General features: G+C 47.9%; 1 protein-coding gene across 3 annotated transcripts in view; it reads left to right on the top strand.

The window, feature by feature from the left end:
• The window catches only part of NELL2 (neural EGFL like 2), a 284,768-nt gene that overhangs the window by 114,628 nt on the left and 142,784 nt on the right, over positions 1–27,356 (top strand). For all 3 annotated transcript variants that reach the window (XM_014601082.3, XM_014601081.3, XM_059726036.1), the window contains 2 exons: positions 633–735; positions 5,245–5,373. In XM_014601082.3, coding sequence (XP_014456568.1) covers positions 633–735; positions 5,245–5,373 — 232 coding nt within the window. The remainder of the gene's footprint in view (positions 1–632; positions 736–5,244; positions 5,374–27,356) is intronic.

Here is a 27,356-nt window from a genome sequence, read left to right as displayed (position 1 = left end):
ACTGTGAGCACATTACATTGATTATTGTGAGACCTATTACATTGATCTGTGCTGACTGCCTGTGGATATACAGATGAGGTTTAATGAGTTAGTTTTGACCTTTGAAGTCTTAACTGGCTTGACACCTGCCTACTTGAGGAACTTTCTCTTTTCTTAAACCCTACCACTGTCTTTCTCCTTGGGCTATAATTCAATAGTTGAGATGGGGAGGGAGGCAAGAATCGGGGAAGGAAAGGGTGGCTCAAGGCAGAGCTTCCATGAGAAAAAAAATCCAGCTGCTTCTGGCAGAACACTCTTTGTCAAAAGTTGCTTTTAAAACCCACACCTCAGTCTGTAGCAGAGTGAATTGCTGACTTTCTAGGCATGGGTTTAGGAAGAGCTTTCGAGGACACAAAAGTTGTTTAAGGGATCATTTTTGGGAAGATGAGAAGTGTATTGTTTAAAAAATTTCTAGATGTGCAGTGTAGGTTTCTGCTGATTTTTGTTGTTTCATCATGCTTTCAAGGAGGTTTCAAAGGCTATAGGAGTTTGGAATTGCGTACCTTTTGTTGCCTGTTCATTATATATCTAAATACTTATGTTTACTTTGATTTATCATCACATAGTGTTCACTAATGACCTATATTTTACAGGATCACAAAATGCAGCGTGTTCCAAAATCTGGTTGTCTAGCTTTGAACTGCCCAGAGTCTCAACAAATTTCTTTGTCTCACAGTTGCTGCAAAGTCTGTAAAGGTAAGAAAATAGTAAGATCCACATAGGCTTAGTGTAATCTTCAGTATTTATAGTTAACATCTGGGTTTTTTACTTTTAGGTAAGACACCTTTTTCATCTTTGTGTAGGTCCTGTGAAAATGAATAAATGACTTGCACATCAAGATGTTTGAAAATTGTTTGAATGACGTGTAATAGTGTAATTTCTGTTGAAAGGCACTGCCAGCATTCATGCATTTCACTTCAGAAAAATCACTGAAGAAGAGGATAAGGCACAAAGGAGAATTCCTAAGAAGCTATACCTGATTGGTGCCACCAGCTTTAAAGTGCTTCATTTTCTGTCCCATCCTAAAGACAGTGAGATTGGAGAAATCTGTTTCACAATCTTTTTGGCCTATGTCTTTGTGGGCACAATGTGCTTTACTATTATTCCTTGGAAAATGGTACCAATTTACTATAATTTTGCCCTTTTCTTAACACTTATAGGTTGCATTCTGAGTGTAGGACCAAAAGCTTTAGGAGTTGTTTTCTCCTGTATATCTCAACCTTTTACGTACAGACTAATTTTTACAAAAGGGCACTGATGTAAGGAACTGTTGCAGTTCTTTGGCCAACAATTTTAATCCAGGGTAATACTGATGCTCTCCCCCATCCCAACTGCAAGGAGCTATATCTTTAAAAGTCTTATCCCATTTCTTTAATAGTTAAAGCATGATAAACCGAGTTCAGGTATGAATCAAGCCATCACACTCTTGCTTTAGATATACTTCAATATGGAGACAATTGCAGACATACAAGTTGTGTGCTAGTCAGCTGAAACACAAAGGATATGATTAATGACATCTAGAAAAAAAGACAAGTGTAAAATGGCAGAAAATAACTGAACAGTAATTGTGATAAGTTCTTGAGGTCAATCGCAGTCAAAAGGGATTTTTCCTGATAAAAAATTACTGTAAAATTGTTAGTAGCTGAAAGAGAAATGCTAGATTTAGTGCTTGTTTCTGAATATTTTCAGTATTGAATAGTTTGTCATAGCTTTACTGTCTTAAGTTCTGTATTTGATTTTTTGAGCCATATGGTACATATTCCCCATTTACAAGAAGGGAAGAAAGGAGGACCCCAGCAATTATAGGCCAGTCAGTCTTATCTTGGTCCTTGGGAAGACCTTTTGAGGAAATTTATCAAGGAGCACATCTGCAAGGGCCCAGCAGGGGAGGTAATGCTCAGTGGCAATCAACATGGGTTCATTGAGGGCAGGTCCTGCCTGACTAACCTGGTTATTTTTTATGATCAGGTCACAAGGTCCCTGGATGAGGCTGGATTTCATCTTCCTGGACTTTAAGAAGGCTTTTGACATGGTTTCCCACCACATCCTCTTAAAAACTAGGTGACTGCGGCATTGATGCCTCCACAGTCAGATGGGTGGCAAATTGGCTAGATGGTCACACCCAGAGAGTGGTGGTGGACAGGTCATTTTCCACCTGGAGGGATGTGGGCAGTGGAGTCCCCCAGGCCCCTGTCCTTGGGTCTGTACTGTTCAACATCTTTATCAGCAATCTGGATGTGGGTGTGGAATGCACGCTGTCCAAATTTGCTGACGACACCAAGTTGTGGGGCAAGGTAGTCACACTGGAGGGAAGGGACAGAATCCAGCTAGATACAGACAAATTACCAAGGTGGGCAGATGAGAATAGGATGGAATTCAATGCATACAAGTGCAGGGTGCTGCATCTAGGGAGAGGGAACCAGCAACGCACCTGTAGGCTGGGGAACACCCTTCTTGTCAACACGGTGGCAGAAAGGGATCTTGGAATCGTTGTTAACTCCAGGATGAACATGAGCTGCCAATGCGAGGAAATGGTCAGTAAGGCTAACCACACCTTGTCGTGCATCTACAGATGCATCACAAGCAGGTCCAAGGAGGTGATCCTTCCCCTGTATGCAGCATTTGTCAGGCCACAGTTGGAGTACTGTGTCCAGTTCTGGGCACTGCACTTCAAGAAGGATGTGGCTAGCATTGAGAGGGTCCAGAGGAGGGCCACTCGCATGTTCAAGGGGCAGCGGGGCAGGCCCTATGAGCAGAGGCTAAAGGGCCTGAACTTATTCAGCCTCCACAAGAGAAGGCTGAGAGGGGATCTGGTGGCCATTTACAAACTCACCGGGGGGACCCATGGGAATTGGGGGAGGCTCTGTTTCCCCGGGCACCACCCGGGGTTACTAGGAATAATAGCCACAAATTAGAGAGAAGGTTCAGGCTGGACATCAGGAGACATAACTTTACAGTTAGGGCTCCCAAGTGAGGTGGTACTCTCTCCTACCTTGGGGGTCTTCAAGAGGAGGCTGGACAGATATTTGGCTGGGGTGATATGACCCTGGCTCCCATTCCTGCCTGGGGCAGGGGGCCATAGCTGATGATCTGTTTAGGTCCCTTCTGACCCTAAGCATTATGATACTATGATTCTGCTTTTTTAATACTGCTGATATACATATATTGGTTTGTAATCTAAGACAATATATTGATCACTGGAAAAATGTCCATTTATTTTTCTGTAATGTTAAGGTTCTAATGCAAGCCAATAAAAGGCAGAAAATTCTATATGATGATTGTTTCTTTGTTCTTAACTTGGGCTTTGTAAGAAAGACAAAAAGACAAATCATTGGCAGTTATTTTATTTCAGATATAGGGACAAATATTGGTCTTGAAATGCATGCAACATCATCAATAGCAATGGGAGTTATGAATGGCCCTTAACATTGCTGCTAATGTAGGGTTTTTGCTTCTGAACATCCTGTTTCATATGATAGCAGTGTAGTTTTTATTTTTATGACAAATTGTAAAATAAAATTGCATGCTTGTTAACAGGATGTAAAATTTATATGAAGAGTGGGAGTACTACTGTACTTTAAAAAAAATCTGCCTCTGATACCTAACTAGTCCATGGAATTAGCATCATGATCATGTCAGCAATTCTAAGTATACTCTGTCTTTATTGTTGATATTACTCATTTTATATTGATCCACCTAGTTTTCACTCCTTGTGACTAGCCTCATACAAAGAAAGCAACCTCTTTTCTGACCTTACCCCTTAGCAGATTCTGCTTTTTATTTTTCTATTGTTAATGGTAACCTAATTACTGTTACACTAGAGATGATTCACAGGAGCAAGCAAAAAAGCAGGACTGGGTGCATCTACACAAGACACAAACAGTGCTAATACGGTACTGTGCAGTATTATTAGGCTACTGATCAGTAACTCTGGTTACTACACATTCATTTAGTACTTGATTATACAAATACTAAATAAATGTGCAGTAACGACTGCACATTAATGAACAAGTAGACTTGCCCACTGGGAAGTAAGGAGAGAGAACTTCACTTACGCAATCATCCAGGTCACTCTTACATGATGAGAGACCTGTGTTTGTCTGGTAGCATCTTCGCTTCAGTTTATATTCATGAGCCCCTCCAGTTCTATACATTGCATGGCAGGTGCCTTTACAAGAAAGCCGAAACTGTAATAACAAAGGATCATTGTTTGACTAAACCTAAAGCCACTGTTTAAAAAATTGCAGCAAATTTAATCATTGAACAAAAAGAAAAGAACAAGAGAACAGTGGGGCATCCCAACTGCGCAAACTTATATGGAATGTGGAAATTGTACAGAAGCTTCAACTCTGTGATCACAGATTCATCATAGTGGAAAACAGGCTTACAAAGTATAGCAATACTGTGGCATTAGATAATGAGAATTTGTAGAATTAAAAAAAAAAATTATTGCATGGGTGGGTGAGGAGACTCATTACAAATCCACCAGTTTGGCAAAAGGGTACAGAAACTTAAAAAATATTCTTAATTAGGGCCGAGTAGAAAACAGTCTTTCTGTGGGGAAAAGAAGGAATGAAAGGAAAAGGGACCAGAAACAGATTAATTTATTTCTTATTAAACTTTTGTAAAGTAGAAAGTAGGAGGGAATTGGTCTAGTATAATACCCTGTTGAGACTTGAAGGGAGAAGATATAGAAAACAAAATAAGATACCTGAACGAAAGGTCTTTAGGAAAGATGGAAAGATATTAGAAATGTACCCGGGAAACGAGAAGTACGAGGAAAAAAAATAATACTATTTAGTAAATAAATTACAAAATTCCTTTTTTTAGAGTTCAATTTTAAAAAGAAAAATGAAGATACTGTTTGAACTATTAAGAACTAAGGGAGATCCTGTATAAAAAGAAAACTTTCTCTTTGATAAAGGAATTTAAATAAGCCACCTAAGAGCCATCAGATGTAGCTTTTTCTCATCATTGACCTGAGCTGGAGTTAACCTGGAAGTCTAGAAATGAATGTATATTGTAGCTACTCTGCAAGGTGCTACATGCTTGTTATCAAAAGGCATCTGCTTATCTCCTGGAGAACAGGAGATGCTGTGCTGAAAGGAATTCTATGGCCTAACTTGAGAAAACACTGGAATGTTGAAGATGGTTTTGTAATCCTTGGTTTCTTTTTAACCATCAATTACTTCTGTTGTCATACAGGCCATGACTTTTGTTCTGAAGGACATAACTGCATGGAGCATTCTGTGTGTAGAAATCTAGAGGACAGAGCCGTCTGTAGTTGTCGAGATGGTTTCAGAACCCTTCGGGAAGACAATGCCTACTGTGAAGGTAATCCTTTCTAAAGATAGTTAGCTGAGCTGTATAAATTACTCTGAATTATTTTCATGAAGAACATATTAATTCACAAATTGTCAAAATGATAGGCTCATTAAATGTAGTGAATTTAATTTGCATATATTGGTGAAAATAATTATCTCTCAAATTAAGTTTTTTTAATATCTGATCTGTGTCAAAGCTATAAATTAATTTGGCTGAATTTTTGAATTAGAAGCATACTTCCACTGTAAAATCTGCCCCTGTTTTCATTATAAGCCGATACTCCAATAACCTAAGAGTTGTACATTAGAATAGCATTTTAATATAGCTTTTAATTGTTTCGTTACTTTGTCAATTTTCCATATCCATGTAGTAAGGAAACTATGGTGACCAGGTTCTAACCATTACTTGTCTGGCGTAATAACTTACTATTTAAGCAGTTCCATTCAGTTCAGCAACAAACACCTCCTGCCAGGAATGTGCAGCCTCCATAGTTTGTTTTTGACCTGCTCACACAATTCTAAGTAATTCATAGATTCATAGATGCTAGTGTCAGAAGGGACCTCAATAGATCCATCGAGTCTGACCCCCTGCGTAGGCAGGAAAGAGTGCTGGATCTAGATGACCCCAGCTAGATGCCTGTCTAACCTCCTCTTGAAGACCCCCAGGGTAGGGGAGAGCACCACCTCCCTTGGGAGCCCATTCCAGACTTTGGCCACTCTAACTGTGAAGAAGTTCTTCCTAATGTCCAGTCTAAATCTGCTCTCTGCTAGCTTGTGGCCATTGTTTCTTGTAACCCCCGGGGGCGCCTTGGTGAATAGAGCCTCCCCAATTCCCTTCTACACCCCCATGATGAATTTATAGGCAGCCACAAGGTCGCCTCTCAACCTTGTCTTATGGAGGCTGAAGAGGTACAGGTGCCCTAGTCTCTCCTCATAGGGCTTGGCCTGCAAGCCCTTAACCATACAAGTGGCCCTTCTCTGGACCCTCTCCAGGTTATCCACATCCCTCTTGAAGTGCAGCACCCAAAACTGCACGCAGTATTCCAACTGCGGTCTGACCAGCACCCGATAGAGGGGAAGTATCACCTCCTTGGATCTGTTCGTCATGCATCTGCTGATGCACGATAAAGTGCCATTAGCTTTTCTGATGGCTTCGTCACACTGCCGACTCATTTTCATCTTGGAGTCCACTAGGACTCCAAGATCCTTTTCCGCTTCCATGCCACCAAGCAGGTCATTTCTTAGGCAGTAGGTATGCTGGACATTTTTCCTCCCTAGGTGCAGCACTTTGCACTTCTCCTTGTTGAATTGCATTCTGTTGTTTTCTGCCCATTTGTCCAACCTGTCTAGGTCTGCTTGTAGTTGTTCCCTGCCCTCCATTGTGTCCACTTCTCCCCACATTTTTGTGTCATCCGCAAATTTGGACAGAGTACACTTCGCTCCCTCGTCCAAGTCACTGATGAAGACATTGAAGAGTATCGGTCCTAGGACCGAGCCCTGAGGGACTCCACTGCCCACACCCTTCCAGGTCGATACCGACCCATCCACTACGACTCTCTGGGTGAGACCCTCTAGCCAATTCGCCACCCACCAGACCGTGTAGTCATCCAAGTCACAGCCTCTTAACTTGTTCACCAATATGGGGTGGGATACTGTATCGAAGGCCTTCCTGAAGTCTAAGTATATGACGTCAACCCCTACTCCTGTGTCCAGGCGTTTTGTAACCTGGTCATAAAAAGAGACTAGATTAGTCAGGCATGATCTGCCTGCTACGAACCCATGCTGGTTTCCCCTCAGCAAAATTTGTCCTGCCGGGCTCTCGCAAATGTGAGCCTTGATAATTTTTTCAAAGACTTTGCCTAGGATGGAGGTGAGACTGACTGGCCTATAGTTGCCTGGGTCCTCCTTCCTCCCCTTCTTGAAAATGGGGACCACATTGGCCCTTTTCCAGTTCTCTGGGACCTGGCCTGTGCACCACAAGTGCTCAAATATGCGCAATGATGTCAGCCAGTGCCTTCAGTACCCTTGTATGGAGCTCACCTGGGCCTGCCGACTTAAACGCATCCAGTTCCTCCAAGTGACTCTGCACCGTCTCAGGGTCTCCGCACGGTAGTCTGGCGCCCTCCTGCTGCTCTCTGCAATCCCAGTGAGAGACTCGTCTTGCCCCCCTTAGGAACACTGAGGCAAAGAACTCATTGAGGAGTTCAGCCTTGTCCCCCCTGTTCGTCACCAATTGCTTCTGCCCATTTAGTAGGGGTCCTATTCCACCCTAGGCCTTCCTTTTACTCCCTATATAGCTGAAAAACAATTTCTTGCTATCCTTAACTTGGGATGCCATCCTCAGCTCCATGGTAGCTTTGGCCTGTCTAACTGTCTCCCTACAAGCACGAGCAGAGGAGGTATACTCCTCTTTGGTACTCTTCCTGTTTCAACTTTTTATATGCTCCCCTTTTAGCCCGTAGGCTGCTCTGGATTTCTCTGGTCAGCCAGGGAAGCTTTCTGGCCCCTTTCCCTCTTTTTCCTCCCATCAGGATCATCTCCCTCTGTGCCCGAAGGATCATTTCCTTAAGGCACAGCCACCCTTCCTGGGCTCCCATCTCTTCAAAACTCCTACTCTGCAGTGCGTCCTTGACTAATCGCCTGAGTTCATTGAAATCAGCTTTCCTAAAGTCTAGCATTTTCACCCTACTAGTTACCTTACCCACTCAACGTCTTATGATGAATTCTATTATTTGGTGATCACTGTCCCCCAGGTGACCACTGATCTGTAGGTCCCCTACCATGTCATCCCCCATTGCCAATACCAGGTCCAGCAAGGCATTCCCTCTAGTGGGACCATGTACCTCCTGCGTCAGGTGGAGGTCCTGTACACAGGATAGGAACCTGCATGAACGGTGGGACTTTGCTGTCTGCGTCTCCCAGCAGATGTCTGGGTAGTTTAGGTCCCCCATGACTACCGCCTCCCTAGTTTTTATGGTCTCCGAGAGCTGCCTCAGGAGCCCCAAATCTAGCTCTTCCCCTTGGTGTGGGGGTCTGTAGCAGACCCCTACCACCAAATCCCTTTCTCCTTGACCCCCATGTAACAACCCACAATCCTTCTACTTTCTCCTCCTTCGATTCCGTCTTGATAAGGGTCGATGTATATTGCTCATTGACATAGAGCGCAACCCCTCCCCCTTTCTTCCCCACCCTGTCCTTTCTGTATAGTTTATAACCCTCAATATGTACTGTCCAGTCGTGGGAAGAATCCCACCAGGTTTCTCTTAGCCCTACTAAGTTGTAGGTGTTTTCTGCAAGCAGGAGTGCTAGTTCATCCTGCTTGCACCCCATGCTCCTAGCATTAATATATAGGCACTTGAGCCCTGTGACTGGCGCCTTTGATGCCCCCTGGCTCTGATGCCCAAAGGGCCCCTTAATTGCTTACCTGCTTATTGCTTACCTGTGGTGTACTGCTGGCCGACCCATGGATTGCAGGTTCCCGATGTTCTCCTTCTTCAGGGTGGGCTGTCCTTGTGGGTGCCACGTGGTTTGGTGGTCCACGGCTTCCCCCTCCCTCATCTTCCCCTCCCCCCGACAAGCCTAGTTTAAAGCCCACCAGAAGATAATAAAAGTATCCAACCTGTCGCATGGCATGTGATGAATATCACCAGGTAATACCTTTTCCAAGTTGCCTCCTTTGCTCCCACCATCTATATATGTCTTTCTCATGGGGATCGTGATTCTTGAAGTGTGCATTCACTGTCTCCATTCTTAAGTGTCTATTGGTTTATGGCCCTCAGGTTGTAAGCATTTTGGGATTGATTCTTTGGCTGAACTTTGCACACAATCATACCTGTAACTTTGTTTGTACAAGTAGTCCCATAGTCTTTAACAGGATTCCTCCCTTGTAAATTTACTTTTGTGCATAAGAACATACACTAGAATTGGCCTGTACAATTAATTTTGTATCTTGGAGGTGCTGTTTAGTCCATGTTACACTCTTCCCAATTGAGTATAGTATATCCATGTTCATGCAACACTAAAAAACAGGTTGTGTGATAGTATCAGTTAGACTGTTCCCAAGCATTGCTTGTGGTTGGGTGAGGGAGTGGCTCCCTGGAGACAGCCCAGTATATTTGATGGTGCTGCTGTTGGTCGCATTAAGTTCACAATCTAGAGTTGGCCATGTACCATGAAAAAGAAAATATCTTTTTCTTCAAATGCTTAATCAAGACAGTGGCTAGGGAGCTGAGCCTGCTGCCAGCCATGGACCAATCCAGCACATTGGGTTTAGGGCCATGTGATGTGCCTGACCCTGTGCAAGCAGGTCTGAGCCCTGTGCTGGGCTTGATCTAGCCTAGCAGGCCTGGGGCTGCACAATGAGTCTGGGGCCTTGCAGTTTGAGAGCACGCCAAGTCTGAGACTGTCTGCTGGTTTTGGAACCACATGCTGTGTCTGATCCCATGCACTGACTTCGGGATCACATACCAAGTCTAGGATCATGTGCTGGTTCTGGAGCCATGTGCAGTATCTAACCTGTCACAGCCTCAGAGCCAACACTGGGTCCTGGACTTGGTGCATCGGGTCTAACACAGCACATGGCTTTGGAGCTAGCGTGTGGAATCAGACCTGGCATGCCAGAGCTGTGGATGTGTGCCAGGTCAGAATTGGAACACTGGCTCTGGCTGAGGACCAGCTCCGTGCTCCAGCTCTATCTAATGCATGGATAGGGAGGGGGACTCCCCACAGATCCAGAAAGTTTCTTGAGGGGTTGGGGAAGGTAGAGTGGTGGTAGTGTTGATTGCCACAGTGCCCAGAGTTGTAGCTGAAAAATCAAGCAGAAGTTATGGCAGTGCAGTCTTGCAGGATATAAATGGACATTGCCCGACATCACCTTTGTATTGCCATAAATACATTTTAAGGGAGCACAAATGGCAAGCAGATGTCTATATCCATGTCAGTGGCACAACAAAAGGTAGTGTTTAAAGAATGCTAGTTTATGGCAATGGATGTCTAGTTGCTACGTGGTGGGAAAATGTTGGTGATCTGGAGCTGCCCACCTTCTCTAGGTGCCCTGGGCAGGTGCTCCAGGTTCTTGAGGGGCCCACTCCTGTGGACTTTGGGAATTCCCACACAGAATCAGGCCCTTCAAGCCCTAGGAACACCTTCCCAGCTTTCACTGCTTATGAAGATGTCTCCCAATGCCTTTCTGCAAGTGAGAAAAATTGGGGTTCCCCACTTAGAGATCCACCCCAGGATCTCCAGGAGCCCATTTCTGTAAGCAGATAAGCCTGTGCAGGTCCTAGCATGGATGCAGGTAACCTGGGGGATTCCAGACCTCCATGCCAGGAGTTGTGTGGCCCCATGTCTCCAAGTTGGGACCTATGGTGGGTTCTGGCCGAACCCATGCTTGATATTGAGGCTTGATATTGAGGGAGGTGTAGGTTCCAACAAGGAGATATGGGGTGGTGTAGAAGCTTGGGAATTCCCAAAGTGCTGTGCTTCCACGTGAAACACAGGCTGCTGGGGGTGCTTTGCTGCTCCATGCCTCCTTGCCAGGACCCATGCTGTGACCCATGATTCATGCAGAGGCATGGGTCAGCCTGGGTCTCGTCATGAAGACACAGGGCTCCAGTAATTCTCTGGGTCCTGTGCCTCTGCCCCACCCCATACTGGGACCTGCATTTACCCTTGCCTTTGCGTGAGGCATGAATCAGCATGCGTCCCAGCAAGGAGGTGTGGGGCAGGGAGAGATGCAGGGAATCCCCAGGCAAGGAAACATGTTGTCTGTTTTCCCACATTGGCCTTCTGCCTGATGTGGGACAGTGGGTGACATGTATTTCAGTCAATAAAATGGATTCACTGTGTTTGGACGTGTTATGCCACAGCTTGATCAGCTTTGTTCGGTGATGTGTGTTTTTACCCGTAGATACAAGCGACTCAAAGGCATGGTCACCCTACTACATTAGATGACATTTGAACTAGTTAGTTTCTAAGGGTACTTTTACATGTGCTCCGGGGGGATGGGGGTTGGCACTTTTACTAGAGTGGCTCCAAGAGCCATTCTAACTAAAGCGCCACTGTGCCTCATGTATCGGCATCCCTACGCTTAAAAATGGTGGTGGGGATGTTTGAACTAAAGATTATTCGATGAGCGGGGACGCTGATGCATGAGATGCAGGAGGCTGCTGGAGCATGGCAGTTGCCATGCTTTAACAGACTCAGTTAATTGAGTCTTCTCTGATGCACTGGAATTCCAGCACATTGGAGCAGCCTTGGCACTTAGGTATAGGCATCCTAAGAGGCCACCCTACCTTACATTTTACCTGATTATTTTTGACTAACATGGATTACCAACATTGGCTTCAGATTGTAGAAATCAAGTATAGACAGCCTCAATGTTATAAATGGAGGATTGGTTCCTGAACCAAGGCCCGATACCCTATTTTCACTAAAAATACCCCCAAATTTTGTACTCAATCAATTATAGATGAGTAATATAGCTACATTAATGTATTTATATTGTAAATAGCAATCATATTGATTTGGAAGGACTGCTTTGAGGTGACTTCGCTGGACTTTTTGAAGGGTTCTTGGCTGGAGTCTTCTCAGGAGTCTTAGCTGCAGGTTTTTCTGGAGTCTTGTCTGCTTTCTTAAAGAAAGTGTCCAAGGAAGTTTGGACAGATGTTCTCCAGGGAGATGAGTAATGCAGCAAACTTGTTCGCTGGTGTGGTGTCGCATTGGATCAAGTGTTGTAAGTTGAAACTGACGTCATAAAGTTGAAACGGTGTCAATTTATAACCATTTTAAGTGTGAAACGTAATTTGAAATGTAAGTCTACTGCCTGTAGTGCTTTGCAGGTTTCTCTCTCATATTATAGCTCTCCCAGCCCTTTTCCTATGCTACAGCAAACGTAATGAAACATTTCAGCCCAAACAGTTGATTTCGCAAAAGTATAGTCAACTGAAGAACATTGAACACCTTCAAGAGAAATTTGGATGCTTCTCTTGCTGGGATCCTATGACCCCAGCTGACTTCCTGCCCCTTGGGCAGGGGGCTGGACTCAGTGATCTTCTGAGCTTCCTTCCAGCCCTAACGTCTATGAATCTATGAAGAGTATCTTATATTGGAAAGTGTTGGAGAACTGTCTCTGTATGTGGCATTACCTGCCATTTTGTTTGTGTTTGTGGCCGTGGAAGGGCATTTTTATGTTGGTAGTTACCGCGTTCAGACTAAAATTATCACAAGCATATTTTTTTCTCTTTTGCATCCTCCTTCATCTTTTCTGCATTATCTGTGATATTGGATTTCATGTCTGGTTTATCTAGTCCTACATTTGTCTCCTTCATGCTTTCAGACTCTCTTGTCTGTACATGCCTAAAAGTACCTGCAAAGTCACCCCTTCACCTCATATGAATCCCTCTTGAAGAACAGCCCCAGAATTTCAGACACTCATCCTCATCCTGACTGGTGATCTTTAATACTGTTTTTCTTTTCCACCTACCTTTTTGTTTTTCTTACTCAACAAAAAGACTGTCCTTCAGTTGTAAAAAGTGCCTAGTCTGCTGTGAGTTCATATCTCAGTATAAACAATATGATAATGATGAATATAGCAATATCATTCAAATGTCCAGTCCTTTTCTGGGCCATGGTACTACTCTTTAAAGACCCAAATGGATTAGGACCTGGGTAGCTTGCATCCTTTCTTTTCTTCAGCATCCCTATCATGTCAGGTTTATCTCTTAACGATGGTACATTTTCAGGGCCAGTTACCCTAAGGCCCTGCAACAATGAATTACTTAGTGACTGTGACCTATAATTTGGTTGTATTTCTCCAACTTGTGAAGTGAATCACAAGATATATTCTCATCTTGTTATGTTTATGTGCTTTATGTAATGAGGTCTTCACCTATGACTGAGCTTATTGGATATGTTTTCACTCTGATGGCAGAATGTTCAGTCACCCTGCTGAGGTACTAAGCCCTGCCCACTTATTCCTGCTTCATGTATATTAACTCCCAAAAGGAGGTGGAGAGGGAGGTGGTACGGACAAACTGGGGTACCCAAAGCTGCTGCACTTAAGCAGACCAGAAACCCAGGTCTTGAGCATAGTGTTCCCTGTAGGACATCCATGCTGCCTTCTAGGGTCGGGGGCAGAAGTGGGTGGGCAGGACTTATTGCCTCCGTGTTGTTACTGAGCACTCCACCTCCATGATGTAGACATACCTTTAAGCACTACTACACACCAAATATTAGTAATAAATAGTAAGCAATAATTAAGCTATAAAGATTTATCCCTTGGGTTGGGGCATGGGGGAAGGTCACCTAACCCAACCCAACCCAACCCAACCCAAAGAAGCACCCAAAACAGAGCAAGCTGCACTCTGAATCTGGGAAGGCTGTATACATTTAATCTGACCATTAAGAGAAATTGGGATTTTATCCTAGAAGGAACTTGTGTTTTTCCATGCTTTGTAATGAGCTTAGATGCAATTATATTGGGTACCTCTCTATATTACAAGAGAAGGCAGGACACTGCCCTGCCTTCTGCCTCACTTCAGACTAATATGGCTAACTACTTCTCTCTATATTATAACATATACCTTTCTCTTAGCAGAACTCTTGAAAGTCATTTAATTAAGGGCCAGCAATTCCTTTCTTATAGTTTGATTATAGCAGAACTTACTGTCCAGATCCAATTCCACCTCTAAAACATCTAATTGGTATTTACATAATTTTTAAACAGCTCAGGCACTAAACATGATGCTTTCCCACCTCAAGCAACAGCCAGGATTTCATTAAAATGCCTGGATCACTTATGTGTTCTTGTTTCGGCTTGATGAATTGACTAGACTTGGCATTCTGTGCATGGCCAGAAATAATCTAATATATGGTGTTGTGATCCATTTGGGGGGAGGGGGGTGCAATTAAGTTATGCATGAGTCCATGAATCCTTAGTTGGTACTATGCAGAGCAACTGGTGCAGACATTGCTCCATATACCCTAGTGAGGAGAGATGCCATCACCTTTTTCCAGCAGCCTAATTGTTAAGATACTTGCTTATTAAATAGGTATTTAGATTCTTGGTCTCCTCAGCCACAGGTGAGTTTGAACCCGTTTCCAATTTCCCAAGACAGTACTCTAAATATCAGCCTACGAACAAGGTGGGGTTGAGAGCATTCTCTACTGTTGTTGAAGTTAGGCTATTGGGCAGCTTAAATGGGAAGATTCAGGGGCTAAAACAAGGGGATGCAAGGGATCATAGGTCTGTAGCTCAGTGAGATGGGCTCACTGGAAAAGTGGGAATCTGCCCTGAGTTTTAGCCTCTGAGGTAGATCTCAAAATGATGGAGTCTGCTAAGGCTATACAGAGGCTGTCCATTGAGAAAATGAAGAGTTATATACTTCTCTGGGTAGAATAGATCTGCCTCTAGAGTTGATTAAGACTGTCCACTGGAAGTATAAGAAGGCTCCATAATTCTATAGGGTAGAGTCTCTAGAGTCACTTAAGGCTTCCCATTGTCTGAATGGAAGAGCCTGGTTATTCTGTGTGGTGGAATAGGGTTAATTTATGGAAGCACACTAGGCTGTCTAGAATGGGAGGGTCTGTGCAGCTTTCTGGGTAAAATAGGATTCTTCTCTGGAGCTAGATAGAGACTTGGGATGAGCAGGAGGCTAAGTCCTAAGATATCTTTTGGGCAGAATAGTAACTGGGTCTACATGTTCTAAAATTCATACTCCTATACAGATTTCTTGAAATTAGCTGTTCTGTATATTGTTATGAGGTTGGGATAGGATTAGTGGACCAAATTTGTGTTCCTTTGATCAAAGAATTGCTGATATAAAGTGCCTCCCCCCTGACAGCAGATTCAAAATAATCAGATGCTGTTGACGGTTTGGTTTGTTTTTTGCCCACATGGGGCTCAATCTGTCTTCCTCCAAAACTGATCTTAACCACTTGGGATTTATACAGGCCACCCAGTGCCCCTTTGGCGCAGAAGTTACATTGAAAGAGTTTTAACTTTTGTAACTTGAAATCTTTGCCTATGGCATGCTTGAACATTGGTGGGGGTCACCCTCAGAGTGGCTTCAGTGAGCTTGGAACAGGTACAAGTAGGTAAGTTGTGTTTTTTAGCAGTGCTCTTTTAAATGCTGTGGAAGTAAAAGAGGTGTACCTGTCTCTCTTGAAGTAATATGGCTTTCAGATAGCCTGTTGTCATAGTAACTGTGTAGCTGTAGGTGATGCATTGTAGTCCTTGAACTTAAGCTGTACCCATGCAAAGTAAGATTCAGCTTCTGGCACTTTTCAAACAATATGAATGGGAATATTGGTTGCTTGCTGCAGAGATTTCCTTCCCTTTGGAAGTATTTTGCCTGAAACCAGAATTTCTGATTTAAGAATATTTATTCTAAGGTGTTTGAAAATCCACATTCAGAATCTGATTTTACTTTGTGTTGTCACAGAAATTACTGTTGACTTATATGGAAGAAAGAAGGTAGACTCAAGTAAAAAGTTAGGCTAATGCAGTCTTGTTTTCTGACCCAGTGAACCTAGTATGATCAAAGGAAAACAAGTCACTAAGGCAGGAAGAGAGGAAAAATTGGAGCTGGGTTGGGGTATAGTAGAGGCAAGGATTAAGGCTACATGCCTGCTTAATTATTACACATTCTCCCCTCCTATTTTAAGCTGTGCCTTCTTCCTGGTCCCCTTGTCCATGTCAGGCCAGTTAGGAAGACAGCCTGCCATTCTCTGTCAGATCTATGGCTGGGATCTGGAAGGAGGATAAACTTCACGTAAAGGTGGAAATGTGTGAGTTAAGACCTGGGGGACCCTGTTCACCATGTGAACCAGCACCCGAGTTATTCTTCATTGAAGGAGTCAGAGTGTGGACAAACAGATATTTGGAGCAGCTGGGGAGTTGCTGCTCAGGAGAGTGCAGCAATTGCTAGGCTTAACAGCTGTGTGTGCATGGTCCCGTCCCACGTGATACAAGTGAGTTAAACTGCCCCAGTTTTGACCCTGGATGAAGCAGACTGGAAGTTGAATCAGTTTTGCTAGATTTGTGTTGCTGCGTGTTCATACACACAACTGTTACAGTGCAGAAGGCTTCCCCTTTTGAAGCCGCTCCAAGTGTATATTTGTCCGTACTCTCAGCTTCTTTTCCTGCCTCTCTACAAGGATACCAAATATCTGAAGGACTAGACATGAAAACATGCACTTGAGATGGATGGAGCAGTTTATTCCTCTCAGAACTGCTGCTTCAGGCTGTATTCATCTCTAGGGTGTGTTCTCATTCTAGATGCTCAGTGAAGCTGTGCATCCTTCCAAAACATGCAGTGTGGCTAAATGTAAATCTCTGGGTGAGATTGTTTAGAGCAGGGGTGGACAAAATACGGCCTGTGGACTGGATGCAGCCCGCCAGACCATTCTGTCCGGCCCACGGGGCCCCTAGAAATTTGTTAAAAATTAATATTTATTTGCCTCTGGCTCCTGTCAAAAGTGACTGGAGTCAGGGGCAGCAGGACCCAGGGGAAGCTACAGCAGGCCCCTGGAAGAGCATGGCCCACCCTGCCCTGCCCCCCCCTCCCCCCAGCCGGAGGGACCATGGGGCTGTTCCTGCCTGTGCTGGAGTCGGAAACTCTGGTAAGAGGGGGCCGGGGGGCATGCTGGTCCCCGCCTGGCCACCGGGCTGGGGTGGGGGGCTGGGAGCAAGGGGACATGTGGGAGTGCTGGTGTGGCCCAAGCAGGGTGGCTCCCCTCTCTCCATGCTGGGGCAGCCCAGCCCAGCTCCATAGAGCCCAGCCAGCTGCACCCCGGGCTCCTGTCAGCCTGTTTTGGGCCCCGCCAGCACCACCCGGCTGTCACTGGCTCCCAACCCTCTTGTCCGGCCCTGGGTGCAGCGTGGGGGGTGCCTGGGGCTGCTGGGGGCAGCATGACCTGGCGGGGATGTGGTCCGGGGCGCGTGGAGGTGGCGCGGAACTTCCATCCTGCACCTGAGGCTTGGGGCAGCAACAGCCCAGCTGTCCTCCCCCCCCCCCACAGGAGGCTCCGGTGGGTGCTGCCACCCAGGAGGGAATGCCCAGGCCCCCCAGCCCCTCTGGGACTCAGCGGCAGCTCGCTCCTCGGCCCCAGGATGGTCAGTGTGGCTGCGCCAGGAGCGGAAGTGGAGCCGCAGCTGCTTTTGTGCTCCAGAAGTTCCTGCGGCCGCGAGGAGCCCAGGTGCCCTTGGGAAGCTCCTGGTCAGTCCCTGGGGCAGCACAGGTCACCTCCCGAGGCTGCTGAGGGTGGCATGACCTGGCAGGGTCCTGGCCCGGGGTGTGGGATGCTCCAGGAGGCCACAGGAGCTTTAAGAGGAAAAAAGCAGCTACGGCTTCGCTCCAGCTTCTGGCGCAGCCTCCCGCCTGTCCTGGGGCTAGGGGGTGAGCTGCTGCCAGGCCACTGAGCCCTGCTGGGTGGGGGGGGCTGGGCCTTCCTCCCAGGGTGGCAGCACCTGCTGGGGATGCTGGGGGGGGGCAGCCAGGCTATTGCCATCCAAAGCCTCAGGTGCAGGATGCAACTTCCATGCTGCATCCTTGGACTTCCTATGTCCTGGGCCACATGCCACCCCCAGCAGCCTGAGGTGGTCCCCTCCAGTGCCCCCAGGGCCCCCAGCCTCCTGGAAGGTGCAGGAGCTTCTGAAGCAGAAAAGCAGCCGTGGCTCTACACTGGTTCCTGGTGCAGCCTCCCTGCCTGTCCCAGGGCCAGGGAGCAAGCTGCTGTCAGGCTGCTGGACCCCTGCGGGGTTGGGGGGGCTGGGCCATCCCCCCGGGGTGGTGGCAACCCCCAGACCTCCTGGGGGGGGGGCAGACAGGCTTTCGCTGCCCCAAGCCTCAGGCACCTGAAGCAAGTTCTGCGTCTCCTCCTTGGGCTTCCCGCATCTTGGGCCACGTCCTCACTGACTCATGCCACCCCCAGTGACTCCACCCCCACACTGCCCCCCGAGCCTGACAGACCCTTTCCCAGCAGCCCCCAGCCTCCTGGCAGCAGCAGGAGCTCCTGGAGGGCAAACACAGCCATGAGGCTTCAGGCAGCAAGGGCCCAGCTGGCTCCCCCCTTGCAACCCTTCCTGCAAACCTCACAGCCACACCCTCCTTCAAACAAATTAACACATCCCACACACACATATCCACAGCTCCCCACAAATCCCACATCCACCCACCCATACCTCCCCAACACCACTGCACACCCCACACACTATAGAAGAGTAAGACTACATTTTGAGTTATTATGCAATCACTTCTACGTATAAAGCACAAACACACAGGTATCAGGAAAAAATATATTTTTTTAATTGAATTAAAATATAATATTATAGGTATTTGATTTTTAGTACATAATTTGTTTTTTCCTGGTTCTAAGATAGCAAACCCTCTTCTCCGAAGGAGTACTTCCGGTGGCAAGGATCAGAGGTCAGGGGCAGGACTTCCAGTCCCAAGATGGCGACCAGGGGGCAGGGCACCTGTCAGGGGGCAGGGCTACCCATGTGGCCCTCGACAGCTTGCCAAAACTTGCTAAGTGGCCCTCCGTCCAAAATAATTGCCCACCCCTGGTTTAGAGTATCAAGTGCTAATGCTAAGGAATATTAGTCTGTGTTAAGGTTAACTAGTGCTAGTGATCAGTCACACATTTGGAGTTAATAATGTCTCTAAACATGCACTGCTCACACCCGTCACAAGGGCTATGGACAGATGTTACACATAAACCAGTTTAAGTGATCAGAAACTGGTTTAAACCTGTAACAAAACAGACATTCAGTGCACACAAAGCAGTTTAAAAATTGTCAAAACCAGTTTGAGATAAACCCGGTTGAATTTAATATCAGACTTAACTGATTTGGCTCAAACTGGTTTATGCAAAGTCTGTCCCAGATGCCTTGCTGGTTTAAGTTAAATCAGAGACCCCCGGCATCCCAGCATGCTTTCTGGGGTGGGCTGTGCTCCAGAGAGCTGGGCTGGCCCCTCCCCTCTGCTTTCTAGCCGGAGCAGGGGTGGGGCATGGCCAGATGCTGGCCTGCCATGGCCCCTGAGGCAAATTCCTTCCCTCCTCATTCCCCCCTCCCCCATTGCTGCTGGCAAATCCTGCAGATCTTCATGTCTTTCTTCCAGCCTGGCAGAGACAGAGTTAACTCCTTCCTCTGTCGAGCTTGCTTGCAGCAAGGGTGGGTGTTAGTTCCACAGCAGTCCTGGAGTGGGTGGGAGAGAGGCAAGCTAGTCCCCTGTGAACCCAGAGCTAAGACCTGCAGGACCAGACTGAGAGGTGAGAAGTGTTGGCAAAGACCTGACAATCATCACACACACGTGCTGGAGATGGAGTTATGGGAAGCTGCAGACAGCTTCTGGCTGGAAGTTGCAGACCAAGGAATGCAGAGAGCTACATTTACATTATAAAGCAGAACCTGTGAAACCTAAACAAAGCCCTTCTGAATGCCTGGCTGTAAGGAGACGCTCTGCCCTCAGGATTAGTAAGGTTTATGCAAGCTTTATTCTTGTCTTCCTGCTTTACATTTTAAGTTAGACTAAGTTGTGTATGCTCTGTTTTATTGGGCTGTAGTTTAGCATAGGCAAAGATTTTTGGTAGTTCTTTGTCGTATGCTTTGCAAATTACTGTGTTCAATACATGCTTGCTTCAGAGAGAGGACTTCTTTCCCATCCACACTAGTCAGTCTGGCAGCAGCAACACCGCCCCCCCCACGGCTGGTGGCTGGCTTCCTGTGTGTCCTGCTAGCCCCAGCTGGTGCTTGGCCATGCCCCCTCCACTCCAGCAGGGAGGGGTGAGAGTCTTGGAGAGTGTCTCTCTTTCTTCCCCTTTGGCAGTGGCTGTCAGGCATGCCCTAACACCCCCAGGCTTCTGGCTTGAGCCACTGCAGGCACATGCAGTGTAGTTTGCAGGGACTCCTGGAGCAGGTAGCATGGGAAAACCATCCCCACTGGAACCTCCACCACTCTCAGGCTGATTGGGGCAGCAGAGCAGTGATCCAGGGTGGAGGTACTGATGGGGAGCATAGGGGGCAATTGGGGTGACAAGGAAGTGATCTGGGGGTGGAGGGGGTGATTTGGGTGTCAATGGGGGGAGAACAGGGGGCAGCAGCCTGGCAGCTCCCCACCCTCTCACTCAGTCCTTCCACCTCCCTTGTACCCCCCTGCAATCCTGACCCCTTCACTCCTTCCCTATGCCTTCCTCCCCCTGGCTCCAGTACTCCACTGTACCTTTTTTTCCTCTCTTCCCACTCAACCCATCCCCACCCACCTATTGCCCAACTGTTCCCAGCTGTCAGTCCATGACTAAAGCCCTGGATGGTAGCTAGTCACCCTGGAAACAGTGCCTCCTGGGATACTGGAGCATTGCAAATTGGTGGTTTTATCAGCTGAACATCCAAACAGTCACTTAAGCCAGGTAGCACAGCTCAAAGATAGTCCTTGCCCAAAGTGGCATAATTGTAAAACGCCTAAATGAGGGGGAAGTTGATCTGGTGACAGAACATTCCTCCTACTTCCCCACTACCTGTCTCACACCCATTGTCTCATCGCCTCTGATCCTCACTGCCATATTTGCATTTTCACAGACCTGCATTTTGCTTATTGGCTTCTATTCCACTATGGAGAACATAAAATACTAGTAGACTCTCTATGCCTAAAGAAAGGGTGTTTGTGCCCAAAATCTTACAAAGAACACTTTTTCCAACTATTTAGTTGGTCTAATAAAAGTATCACATTTACCCAAAAACCTCATCTTCCTATGTCCTTAGACCAACACGGATACAACCAACAAACACCTCTGAAACATGGAAGTTGCTTAATTGTAATGTATAATTTCACCCTCTTTAAACTATGAAATAAAGGTTAAATTATAGCAAATTTAAATGTTCGAGAGCCTTAATTCTGGTATCTTAATACACTAGCATTCTATTTTCTCATAGAGCCCACTTAGGGAACAGAGCACAGGGGCATGGTAGAGTAAAGTCTAATAGCGTCTCTTTTCCAAGGCAGAATAGGAGTTTTTATTACTGTTTGTATTATGCTAGTCTCCAGAAGCCCTGGTCATGGACCAGAGCTTTGCTGGTTAAACACAGAACATAAAGGCAGTTCCTGTATGAAAAGGCTTCATTCATTGCCAGCCATTGGTCTCAGGAGACCCTGGAGATTGTGCCTTTGGTGGGTTACCGGGTACCACCACACATTCTTCACTGACTGAGGAGTCTGATGAGCGATGGGCAGACCTGCCGGCAAGTTGCACATGCAAACTTGGTTGAGCTAGCACTGGCATGCTGAGTACTGTTTTGTCTTGCCTGGCTCTGATGCCTCTGATGAAACAGCTTACAGTTTCTATGCAAGACAAGAAATAATGATGTCAGGTGCTTTGCAAGCATCCTGGCAAAAGAAAGCTTTAAGGGGGATTTGAAGTAAAATAATGAAGTGGCTTTGCAGATGCTTATAGGAACTCCTCCCGAATTCAGGGGGGCCATGAAAGGATATGTTTGAAACTATAAAAAGTGAATGATGAGAGCTGGTATTATGGGCTGATCAGAATGGGAAGTGACTGCTCAATACTCAGTGAAAAATAGCTAGACTGCAACTAGATCATGAAGGGCCCAACCACATCTAACAAAGAAGGACTTACCTATGCCCGGTCTTTACTTAAACACACACCCTGCTTCACACTGATTTCCCCTGACTTATAAAATATACCACCCTTCAGCCTTTGTCCAGAGGTTCCCTTCTGAGATTCCCTCACTAAGCCCAGGAGAGCAATGTCATCTCCATTGCCACACTGCTGCACATCCCCATGGCAAGAAGACACTGTTTCTAGAATTTACTAGACACAAGCAGAATCCATCACTGAACTGAGGGATTCTTGATCCCTCATGGTATACAGTCACTTCTCTTCACACCACAGTCTAAGCTCTGCCAAACTCTTAATTCCTCCGCCAGTCATTACAGCTATGCCTAACAGTGAACACAGCTGAATTCAAATAAATTCATAGATTCATATATTGTTAGGGGCTGGAAGGGACCTTGCAGATCATCGGGTCTAGCCTCCCCCCCCCCCCGGCAGGAAGACAACTGGGGTTAAGTGACCCCAGCGAGGTGACTGACTAGTCTCTTGAAAACCTCTAGGGTAGGTGACTGCACCACCTCTGGAGGGAGTTTATTCCATAGTCTGGACACTGATTATGAAGGAATTTTTTCTGGTATGAAGCCTGAAGTGGCCTTCCAGAAGTTTGTATCCATTGGTCCTGGTCTTCTCTGGGAGTGCTCTGGTGAACAGCTGTTCACCGAACTCCTGATGCAGTCCTCTGATATAGTGGTAAGCTGCTATAAAGTCCCCTTTCAACCTTCTCTTCTTTAGGCTAAAGAGGCCCAGGTCCCTCAGCCTTTCCTCATATGGCTTGCCTGGCAAGTCCCTAATCATCTGGGTGGCTCTTCTCTGGACCCTCTCAAGTTTTTCCACATCCTTATTGAAGTGCAGCGCCCAGAACTGGACACAGTACTCCAACTGCGGTCTCACCAGTGCTGAGTACAGCAGGAGTATAACTTCCTTAGTTTTACATTAGATGCATTGGTCGATGCATGCCAGCATGTTGTTTGCCCTGCTGACCACCACCTCACACTGACGGCTCATATTCCTATGATGGTCAGTCATTACCCCCTAGGTCCCTTTCGGTCGTGGTGCAAGTCAAGCTGTCACCAACAAGCCTGTATGTATGTTGAGAGTTGTTTGCCTCCAGATGGAGCACCTTACACGTGGAAGTGTTAAACTTCATCTGGTTCTGGTCTGCCCAACTCTCGAGCCTGTCTAGGTCTGCCTGTATCTGCAACTTACCTTCTGACGTGACCACACTGCCCCATAACTTGGTGTCGTCTGTGAACTTGGCCAGAGAGCTTTTCACTCCCCCATCCAAATCATTGATAAAGATGTTGAAAAGCACCAGACCAAACACGGGCCCCTGAGGGACTCCACTGGCCACTTCACACCAGGATGATACAGATCCATTCATGAGAACTCTCTGGGTCCTACTGTGTATCCACTGAACTGAACTGAACCCACTGAACTGTTCAGCAGCTGAGCCCACCATATTCCAGTTTTCCCATAAGGATATTGTGGGATACTAGACCAAAAGCCTTTTGGAAGTCTAGGTATATAACATCTACGACGTCTCCCGTGTGCAGGTGGTGAAAGACCTGGTTGTAGAAAGAGATGAGATTGGTAAGACAAGACCTACCCGCAACAAAGCCATGCTGGCTGTCATTCAGAATCTTACTTTCTGCAAGCATATCACACATACATTCTTTAATGAGCTTTTCCAGGATTTTCCCTGGGATGGAAGTTAGGTTGATTGGCCTATAGTTGCCCTGGTCCTCCCTCTTCCCCTTCTTGAAGATGAGCATAATGTTGTCCCTCTTCCAATCCTCAGGGATTTTCCCTGTGGACCATGAATTTTGAAAGAGGTTTGCCAGGGGTTCCACGATTACCTCAGCCAGCTCCTTCAGCACTTTCAGATGGAATCCATCCAGTCCTTCTGACTTATAAATGTCTAGCTTTTCTAATTGGTATTGCTCCAGCTCAGCATCCACAGTGGGGAGGTTGTCAGTCCTGGCATGTCCCCTATGAGCCTTATCTTGCTTGCCTTTCCCCTTGGTCTGGTGAAATACCAAAGCAAAGTGGGTATTCAGTTCATTTTTTTCAGAATGATCAAATATCAGAATTCAGATCATTGGAGCACAACACAATGCCATACTATTTTTTCTTCATACCTAATTATTGCAGTTAGACAGTTAGATGGGGGAGCGGCGAGAGACGCGCGGGTGAAAGCTTGCTGCGCCCCCGCTCCCCCGAAGCCCCCCAGAAACCCTCCAGCAGCCGCGAAGCCCCCCGCTGACCCCCAGCACAGCCGGGGTAAGCGGGGCCCGTGGAGAGAGGGGGCTAACCCCTTAGTGTGTGTGTGGGAGACGGCGGCTGAGTGGAGCCGGGCCAGGTCAAGCCCCGCCCAGGCGCCTACTTGGCCCAGCCCCCCAGGGAGCCACGCGATCAGGCTGCGCAAACAGGCGCGCTTCTCTGCCGGCACGTGAGTTAGCACGGAGTTCGCGCGGGAGGGTGTGCGGGAGGGAGCCGGACCCTACCTGCGCACCCCCCAGGGCAGACAGCCCCAGCCGTAGCCAGCCTACCAGAGGCATGACACGGATGGGCACGCGCCGCACCCCGAGGGTCCTCTCGGGCTCCGCGGCCCCCCCCCTCTGGCACCTCAGAGACGGCCACCCAGATGGAGCCCCTGGTTCCGGGCTCCACGCAGACGGAGCCCCTGACTCTCGGCTGCGGGGGCTGCCTGTCCCTTTTTCAGGCTCTGGGGCCTGGGAGCATGGTGACCTCCCCTTGTGGGGTCTGTTCCCTTTTGGGGTCTCTGGCACACCAGCTGGAGGAGCTCCAGGCCACAGTCCAGAGACTGCGTGCCATCAGGGACTGTGAGCAGGAGATAGACTCCTATTGCTAGGCCCTTCTCCCCCGGGAGGCAGAGGGTAGATCACAGTCTCTCTCCACGCCAAAGGAGGACTCTGGGACCTCCTGCTGTGGCCAGGCAGGGGCATGGACCAAGGTGGTCAAGGGCCCTAAGGCCCACTGTACCAAGGCCCCTCCCCCACCAGAACTGAGCAACAGGTACACACCTCTTGCCACCCCAGCAGAGCCTGCTGAGTTGCCGGCCCCCACGGGCAACATGGGCCTAACTGCAGCTCCCGCCCCTGCTCTCCCCAAGACAAAACGTAAGGTGTTTGTTGTGGGAGACTCCCTCCTGAGGGGGACGGAGGGGCCAATCTGCCACCCCGACCCCTTAGCCCGGCAAGTCTGCTGCTTCCCAGGGGCCCGCATCCAGGACATTGCGGAGAGGATCCCCAAGCTCCTCAAACCCACAGACCACTATCCCATGCTCCTAATTCATGTGGGCACCAATGACACGGCTCGGAGCACTCCCAGCCAGGTCATGAGGCGCTAGAGGGATTTGGGAGCGGGGCTCAAGGGTCTGGGGGCACAGGTGGTGTTCTCATCGATCCTCCCAGTCTCAGGCTATGGGCTGAGAAGGGACAGGAGGATCTATGTGGTCAACCAAAGACTGCGGTGCTGGTGTCGTCAGGAAGGCTTTGGCTTTCATGACCACAGCCCGCTCTTTGGCGAGAGAGGCAGCGAGCTGCTGGGAAGAGATGGCCTCCACCTCTCTCCCCTAGGGAGGAGGCTCTTCTCAGCCAGACTGGCTGACCTGCTGCACCGGGCTTTAAGCCCGTTGGGGGACGGGGGGACTACCGCCACTGCTGCCCGCTGAGCAATCCTTGCAAAGCCAGCGGATCACGGCACTCAAGGGAGCCCACCCCGGCCTCAGCCCTGGTAAAATCTGTGGGCAAGGAAGGAGCCCCCCAGGGGGCACTTGCCTGCCTCTACACTAATGCCAGGAGCTTGGGGAATAAGCAGGAGGAGCTCATCCTCCTGCTCAGTGCAAACAATTACGATGTCATAGGGATCACGGAGACCTGGTGGGACTCCACCCATGACTGGACCACGGGTATAGATGGCTATACCCTGTACAGGAGGGATCGTGTAGAGAAAAGAGGCGGGGGTGTAGCTCTCTATGTCAAGGAAAGCTACGCGTCCCTGCAAGCCGATATTGGCGACCACGGTGGACGGCTGGAGACCCTCTGGGTTAAAATCCGTGGGGAACACGGCACAGGGGACACAATGGTGGGAGTCTATTACAGACCTCCCACCCAAAGTCCTGAGCTTGACCAGGAGTTTGCCCAGGAACTGGCTGAGGCAGCTTGCTCCAGGACCATGGTTGTCATGGGTGACTTCAATTACCCGGACATCTCGTGGGAGGATCGCTCAGCAAAATCTGAGCGGTTGCAGAGCTTCCTCTCGTGCGTGGATGACCTCTACCTGACTCAAGAAGTCTATGGGCCAACGAGAGGCAAAGCGCTGCTCGACCTGGTGCTGGCTGCTGGGGATGACCTAGTCGGCAACCTAGTGATCGATGGGAAGCTGGGTGACAGCGACCACGAGCTGATCACCTTCACCATCTGCCGAAAAGCTGGCAAGTCGGTCAGCAACACGGAAGTCCTTGACTTCAGGAAAGCCGACTTTGACAAGCTCAGGAGGCTTGTCAGTGAGGCCCTAAGGGACCATGACCACGGGGAGAGGGGAGTTCAAGAAGAGTGGTTGCTCCTCAAGGGAGCAATCCTCAATGCACAAACTAAGTCTATTCCATCTTGGAGGAAAGGCAGCAAGAGGGCACAGCAGCCCCCCTGGCTCTCCAGGGACCTAGCAGACCTCCTGAGGCTTAAAAGAAAGGCCTACAAAGGATGGAGGATGGGAGTCACCTCCAAGGAGGATTATTCTGCACTGGTCCGGTCCTGTAGGGAGCTGACCAGGAAAGCCAAGGCTGCAACTGAACTCCAGCTAGCTTTGAGCATCAAGGACAATAAAAAGTCCTTTTTCAGATATGTGGGGAGCCGGAGGAAAAGCAGGGGCAACGTTGGACCCCTGCTGAACCAGATGGGGCAACTGACAACTGACGCCCAGGAAAAAGCCAACCTATTAAATAGGTACTTTGCGTCGGTCTTTCATCAGTCCCATGGGACGCCCATGCCCGCTACAGGGCCGGGAAGTCTGGGTGAGGGTGATCCCCTGCCCTCCATTAATGCTGACTTCGTGAAGGAAGATCTTGAGAAGCTGGATACCTTCAAGTCAGCCGGCCCTGACAATCTTCACCCGAGGGTACTCAAGGAGCTGGCGAGCATCATAGCCCAGCCTCTAGCACGGATCTTTGAAAACTCTTGGCGCTCTGGTGTAGTGCCCGAAGACTGGAAGAAGGCCAATGTGGTGCCTATCTTCAAGAAAGGGAGGAAAGTGGATCCGGCTCACTATAGGCCCATCAGCCTGACTTCTATCCCGGGGAAGATCTTAGAAAAGTTTATTAAGGAGGCCATCCTTAATGGA

This window comes from Alligator mississippiensis, chromosome 4 (assembly GCF_030867095.1).
Source record: "Alligator mississippiensis isolate rAllMis1 chromosome 4, rAllMis1, whole genome shotgun sequence".
Taxonomy (NCBI): domain Eukaryota; kingdom Metazoa; phylum Chordata; order Crocodylia; family Alligatoridae; genus Alligator; species Alligator mississippiensis.
Note: the sequence above shows the minus strand (reverse complement) of the source record. Positions and strands in the feature narration are given on the sequence as shown.